The 6652-nt window shown below is 65.8% G+C and overlaps 2 protein-coding genes across 2 annotated transcripts, besides 8 other annotated features; both read left to right on the top strand.

The window, feature by feature from the left end:
- Window positions 1–448: 448 nt before the first annotated feature.
- Window positions 449–511: a sequence feature (A-rich).
- Window positions 512–540: a microsatellite.
- A 10-nt stretch (window positions 541–550) lies between these two features.
- On the top strand, window positions 551–2113 carry Tco025E_00801 (uncharacterized protein; the record flags this gene model as incomplete). The annotated part of the gene is made up of 1 exon (XM_029367741.1): window positions 551–2113. The coding sequence occupies one exon, from the start codon at window positions 551–553 to the stop codon at window positions 2111–2113; it is 1563 nt and encodes a 520-aa protein (XP_029232141.1).
- A 363-nt stretch (window positions 2114–2476) lies between these two features.
- Window positions 2477–2507: a microsatellite.
- A 141-nt stretch (window positions 2508–2648) lies between these two features.
- Window positions 2649–2673: a microsatellite.
- Window positions 2674–3003: 330 nt separating this feature from the next.
- Window positions 3004–3036: a sequence feature (A-rich).
- A 50-nt stretch (window positions 3037–3086) lies between these two features.
- Window positions 3087–5969, top strand: Tco025E_00800 (uncharacterized protein; the record flags this gene model as incomplete). Its single annotated transcript, XM_029367740.1, has 1 exon — window positions 3087–5969. One exon carries the CDS (start codon window positions 3087–3089, stop codon window positions 5967–5969), a length of 2883 nt encoding a protein of 960 aa, XP_029232140.1.
- A 178-nt stretch (window positions 5970–6147) lies between these two features.
- Window positions 6148–6177: a microsatellite.
- Window positions 6178–6238: 61 nt separating this feature from the next.
- Window positions 6239–6265: a microsatellite.
- A 210-nt stretch (window positions 6266–6475) lies between these two features.
- Window positions 6476–6497: a microsatellite.
- Between the last annotated feature and the right edge of the window lie 155 nt (window positions 6498–6652).

The following is a 6652-nucleotide window of genomic DNA, read 5'->3' as shown; positions in this document are numbered from 1 at the left end:
ATACATACATATATATGCCCAGAAGGGTGGAATAGGGGTGGGCGTGACCGCATGGTAGTGTGTAGCTGCATCAGTTTTCACTGGAGACGCCTTTGACGCATCTCTCTGGGCGTTTTCGCCGTCTTTCCCTCTTCTTCCCTCTTTCCCCCTGCGGAATAGACGTCCGGCTTCCGTCGCAGGCATGCGGCAAAGACTTAGTTCACATAAGTAACTTGCGCCTGCCACCCGCAGGAGGCAGGCGGGCATTACTGCCGCCGCTGCCACAGGCAATGAGATGTCAACGCAAGCGCCAGCCAACACTTCCACGGTGGCTAGGAGTTTTAAGGCGCATGCTTCGCAGGTGTCGTCGCTGCTCTTTTCCACATCCCTCCTCTCCCTTCGCTCCCTCAACCGCCACCACCGGGGTGTCACTCGGTTCCCCCTGCAGCCGAATGCAGTCGCTGCCGGGTGCTGTTTTTTTTTGTTATTTGTCCTTGTTGTGGTTGTGGTTTTTTTTCTGCTTTTGCCTTTGCCTCACCCTTCTCCTCCTCCTCCTCCTCCCCGGGTCGCTATGCCTAGTTGTGTCTGTGCCTTGAGGCTGAGGCCGATGCTGCGGCGGGTGCGGTGGCCCACGAAGGGCGCTCGGGGCAGGCGCGTCTCTGCCTACGCGGCGCTGCTCAGCTGCCTGCTCCTGCTGCTCTGGCTGCTCTGCTGCTTCCTTTCCGCCGCGCCAGTGGACGGCGGCGAGGATGCGGTGGCGCCGCCGCGGGCACCAGGCGGGGTCTTTGCCCGCGCACCTGGAGGCGGCGTGAACGAGGCCCGGCGGTGGGAGACGCCGCGCGGCGGTGCGTCGGAGGGTGGCTTGCTTGCTGGCGGTGGGCAGGCGCCGGCGGTGTGTCAAGCCTCCGTTTGCCGCTTCTGCGACGAGATGCGACTGAACAACGCGGCGAGCGTCCTCCACCCCGCGGTGCTGGAGTACCTCCGCCGCCACGTCCTCATTGGGGTTGTCACCGGCGCTTATGAGAGGTTCTTCCGCGTCGACGTGGGCCTCTGCACGTGGCTGGGGCACGTGCCTGCGGCGAGCCTCTTCGTCTTTACCGACGCCGCAAACACCTCCGCAGGGCGGCACGGCACGTGGGTCGAAAGCGACACCGCCCCGGCCCCGCAGCGGGGGCGGCGCGGGTTGCTGCGGCGCACCGGGTACTCAGTGGGGTGGCTGCGGGCGCAGCACCGCTTCTTTCACGCGATTGGGCACCTTGCAGGACTCGCCGGCGGCGCGGCGCACCGCGAGGTGCGGTGGGCGATTGTCATGGACGACGACTCGGTTCTCGACCTCCACGCGCTGGTGCGCTTTCTGCACCGGCAGGACTTGCACAACGTGGCCGGCGTCGCCGCAGCCGTGCGCGACGCGGGGGGGGCTTCGCTGCTGCAGGAGCGTTGCAACCGACGCGCCGACTCCCAAGCAGACGACGTGGCCGCGTGCCTGTCGCTGCCGGAAAGATGGAACCGCCTGCTGCAACAGCAAGGGCCGATTCATGAAGAGGATTTCTTGCGGCCCGGGGGCGCGGCGCTGCAGGTTGGAAGTGCGTCTTGGAATGCCACGACACACGCGCTCCTTGACCCCGCGACGATCGCCGCGCTCACCCCGCAGTACCTTGGAGACCGCGGCTGGGGCGGCGCCGGCCACTTCATGAACCTCGCGGCCCTGCGCAGCTACGCACAGAAGGGCGAGGAGACGTGTGTGCGGAGGTTCCTGATAGGCGGGCAGCTGCCGAGCGACGCCGCGCTCTACCGCTGCATCCCCCTCCTGGGAATCCAGCGCCGCAGGGACGCCGCGCTCTCGCACTGCCAGGCCCGCTACCTGCGACACCGCCTGCTAGATGGCGAGCTAGTCAGCATGCACGCAAAGCGAGACATGGTGCCGCCCAAGTACCTCGCCCTGTGGCGGATGGGGCTCTACTACCAGGTGCTCTACCACCACAACCGCACCGCCTACGACCTGCTGATGCGTGTGGGGGCATGCGCGTACGGCTACTCGTGCAAGTTGCGCGGCTGCGGTGTCGACGAGGACGCAGCGGCCCTGAGCGAGTTCGCCCGCCTGAGTGGCAATGCCACCCGCATGCCGCCGTTGTAGGGGCTGGGCCATGACGCCCGTGCGCGGAAGCGAGCGAGCGGGGGAGCGGGGCGAGGAGGAAGGGGCGATGGCCCCGTGTGCCTTTGCGCCGCTGCACTCCCTGCCTCCTCGCAGAGGGCGGTGGTGGGCTGGCTGGGGGGGCTTTCACCACCTGCAGCCCCTCGCTTCCTCGTCCTGTGCGTGCCTGCAGGCGCGAAGGACGTGCTTCCTCGTTTCTTCCCCCCCCCCTTTTTTTTTCTCTAGCACGCCATGACGTGCGAACCGTCCCCCCCGCCTCCAATTCTCCCCCTTCCCTTGTTTCGCTTGCCCTTTTTCTTCTTCCTCCACCCTCCACCCCCTGCCGCCTTCATTTACTCCTCCCCGTGCTGCTGCTGCTGCTGCTGTTGCTGCTGCTCTCTCCCTTTCCCACCCACGCCGTCTCTCGTTGTGTGGCGGCGCCGCAGAAGCCTAGCACGGAAGGGAGAGAGCGGGGAGCCTAAAAGACACAGACAGACAGAGAGGGAGAGTAGCCGTGTGCGTGTCTGCCTGCGTGAGTCCGCCCGCCCGCCCGCCCGCCCGCCTGTTGTCGCCCCGCACGACTCGCCCGCCCAGAGGGGGAGACAGGCGCACGCACACAGCCGCGAAGGACGCTGAGCAGGCAAGCCAAGGCAACAGCGAGGAGATAAACAAAAACAAAAACAAGAAATATAGACAGGCGCCCACGCATTCAATTGCCTCACGCGTTGCCTCGTCGCTTGCATTTCAGTCACTCCCCGCTACCAGTCGCCGCAGCAGCCCCGTAGCCCCTCACGCACGCAGCTCCTCAAGGACCACAGCAGGGGAAGCCCAGCAGACGTTCCTGCCGCGGTGTGAGCCTTTGGCCGTGACGCTACCAACCGGTTTTCTCTCGCTTTCTTTTTAGTTTGTTTGTCTGTTTGTTGTTTCCGGATCTTGTCCTCTTGCGCCCAACCGCCGTCGGTGGCTCTGCGGGGAGATGCCAGAGGTGGGGCTGGACCGTGCCTTCCTGCATCGCTGCTGCGTGCAGGTGTCCTCGGCCCTCGCCGACGAGGCCGCGGTGGCGGCGGAGGTGCAGCACACCCTGCGCTTCGTCCGCGACCACGCCTGCGACTACCCGGGCGAGATCACGCGCGCGCTCATCTGGCGTGTGGTGGACACCGACAACGACGAGGTGCAGGACCGCTTAGGCGCGTGGTCGGTGCTCAACGCCGTGCTTGCAGAGTGCGCCGACGTCAAGCAGCCGCTCTCCACCACCGCGGTGGCGGAGAAGATTAGCCTCTTCCTGCCGTACCTCATCTCCTACCGCTGGTTCTCGCTCCGCGGGGCGGCGCAGGCGAGTGCGGCGCGGGCGCAGTCGACGCTTGCGCTGCTGCGCGAGTACGACAAGGTGGTGCCGGCCTCCGTGCTCACCGGCGACGACCCCCGCCTCGGCGACGCGCGGCGGGAGCGGGAGCTCCAGGCCAACTACCGCGGCTTTCTCGCCACCTGGAAGGCGGTGTGGCGCCACGACGTCTACCAGCGCTTTAAGGAGGCCGTGCGCCAGACGGAGGCCAGCGGCAACCGGCTCTCGCCAAAGGACCAGCCGTACCTCGACATCCCCGCCACCTTCCGTGATAGTCTGCGCCGCCTGCGCCGCCGCAACCCGCGCCCCTCCATAGCCTTCCACGTACTCAGCTGCTACGGGTGGGTGTCGCCCGGCGAGGCCGCCGCGACGCCGCTAGAAACCGGGCCCGGGGCGAACGGCGGCAATGAGGTCCAACTTAGCAGCAACAACGACTACGCCAAGCGGTGCCCGGCGGTGCCGGCAAGCGTCACGGAGGTTGAGCGGCTCGACCCCGCCGCCCACCCCCGCGTGCGCCAGTGGCTGCGAAAATTAGTCGAGGCAGGCGGTGGGTGTCGGCTATGCGATGTTTGGCAGCACACGGAGGCCCGCTGCCCTTGTGAGCTGCCGTTTGTCAAGGTTCCGCTGCCGGAGGGGGGTTCGCACCTCCACTACCACCGGCGGCGGCGGGTGGAGCGGACTGCCTTGACGTACCTGGAGGCGGTGGAGAAGCTCTTCCGCTACGGCATCCGGCTGCCGCTCTCGCTAGAGAAGACGCTGGACCGCATCGTCTCACTCATAGAGGAGGAGACGTCGTACGAGGAGCTGCTGGAGGCGTTTGACACCGTGCGAGGGGCGGTTACAGGCCCACTGGAGCGCCACGCCCTCTGGCTGCATGCAAGCTACCGCCTGAAGCCCTCGCGGACCGTCTTTGACAAGCCGAGCGACGACGCGCTTAGTCCCGCCATGGAGAAGGCAGAGAAGCACTTTAAGACCCACCGCCGCTTCCGCGAGTGGGATCAGCTGCTGCAGAGCGTTGAAGTGCTCGATAGCCAGTACCGCCGCGCCGAGCTGGCGCCTGGGCTGCGCCGGGACATTGAGGAGGTGCGGGAGACAAAGTCCTTCTTTTTTTGCCTCATCGATGGGTCCCAAACCGCCGAGTACGCCCCTCAGTCCTACGCCCGTGTGCCGGAGGAGGTGTTGCAGCTGCGGCCGGTGAAGGATGTCCTGTGCACCGTTTGCCTTGAGCCGTTTCACGTGGCGGCGCGGTGCCCAAAGGGAAGCGAGCCGTGGGACTTGTCCGTGGCCCGTCTCGTGTTGGAGGAGCACAACCTGCTTAGCATGCGGTTTCCGGAGGAGCGGCACAAGTTCGACAGCGCGCTCCGCAGCATCGACGAGGATGACCGCAAGGCGAAGGAGTTCCGAAAGAAGGAGCTCAGCCTCGCTGTCAAACTCGTGCACGAGGGCCGTGTGCCGTACTGTAAGCTGTGCAACATTTTGGGCCACAGCATTCGCCGCTGCGAAGAGGGCGCCCGCCGCACCCTGCACCGGCACAGCATTAAGGAGGTGGACATGCGGCTCAACCCACACCTTGTGCAGCGAAAACTCAAGCAGCTGCGCGACGCCCACGAGGAACGGGAGGAGCGGTGGCTGGCGGAGGCGTGGGAGCTGCTGGGCAAAGGGCGGATGTACCCTGACAGTTTCCTCACCGCCATACGCGAGCTTGAGGACGCCAGAATTCCGCTCGCGGCGGCGCGCTACAGCACCGACGCGGTTCAGGGTTTTCTGCTCTTTATTAAGTCCAACGACCTGCTGCAGCACCTGCAGCCGCTGCGCGACGAGCGGTTTCCGGAGGTGTGCCTCTTCTGTGACTCCTACCACCACGGCTCCGAGCTCTGCGACCGCGCCAACGCGGAGGAGCGCGGCTTCCTCACCGAACTGCGGCGCTACGGCCTGACGCTGTGGCAGTACCTCCGCGCCCCGGAGCGCTACGACGAGCGCTTCCCCACGGACTACCCGAAGGGGCGTGAGACGGTGGTGGGGCTGGCGCGCCAGTTCGAGGAGGACTACAGCCCCGGCGGCATCGCGCGGGTGCGGTTTCTCGAGAACAACGGCCTGGAGGGGGGCGACACGACGAGCCCGGTGGCCGGCGGCGGCGCGGCGTCGCGCGGCAGCTCGCAGCGCTCCTTCTACGGCGGCTCCTCCTACGGCATGTCCTTCTCGCGGCTCGTCCTGCGCCCCTGCGAAAACGAGGCGGAGGCGGGGCGTCCATGCGGCGGCGTGGCCAACGGCGCCCCTGCGGCGGGCCCTCTCGCCGGTACCCTCGGCGGCGACGCGAAGGCCGCGGCGGCGGGGGCGTTCCGCGAGACAACCGGCGGCCACGGCGGCAAACGGGGCCGCGAGGAGGACGACGACGACGACTCGGCGCTGAAGTCCGGCAGCGGCAGCGGCGCGGAGGAGCCCGGGGACGTCAACGGGGTCGGCCACGCGGCGCAGCGCTTCCGGGTGGAGGCGCCGGGGCGGGAGGCGGAGGCGTGACCCCCCCGGGGGGTCCGGCGGCGGAGGAAGTAATAAAACACGAACGCAAACAGCAGGAAAGAAATGATAATTAAGAACGTTTGACGCAAACAAAAAAACGACAGCAACAACTAAAAACGGAGGAGGACTGAAAAAAAAAAAAGGAAATACAAAGCCAGCGTGCATACACACACACGCGCTCACTCGCTCTCTCTCTCTCTCTCTCTCTGTGCGAGTGGGAGAGCGAGGGAGGAGGAGGCACACGCACCGGCGGCACGAAACAGCAGGGCAAAACAAAAAATAAAAATAAAAATAAATCGGTGGCTGCTGAAGGAGCAGGCGATGACGAGTGCGATAGAGTGATGTTGGACGGTAACGAGGGCCGCTGCATTGGCGGTCCCCCCTGTCCTCCCGCCCCCCTCGCTGGATGTGCCGAGACGGGAAGGGGGTGAATGGTGGACAAAGCAAGGCTACACCAGCAACGTTTACCAAAAAAAAGAAGCGGGGGGCCAGCGACGGAGCGGTCGCACACACACACACACACACACAAGCACGTGCGGTACAGACATTCATAACGCAACGTCAGTGCAGCAGCGACTCCGTGACCCGTCGCCCAAGCGGGGCGGATAGCGATGTGGTGGTGGGGAACTAAAACGCTACGCGGCCGTGACTAGGCACGAAGAGGTAAAAATGCGGTAGACGCC

The sequence above is a fragment of the Trypanosoma conorhini genome (assembly GCF_003719485.1).
Source record: "Trypanosoma conorhini strain 025E chromosome Unknown Tco_14.4_contig_00022, whole genome shotgun sequence".
Lineage (NCBI taxonomy): Eukaryota > Euglenozoa > Kinetoplastea > Trypanosomatida > Trypanosomatidae > Trypanosoma > Trypanosoma conorhini.
Note: the sequence above shows the minus strand (reverse complement) of the source record. Positions and strands in the feature narration are given on the sequence as shown.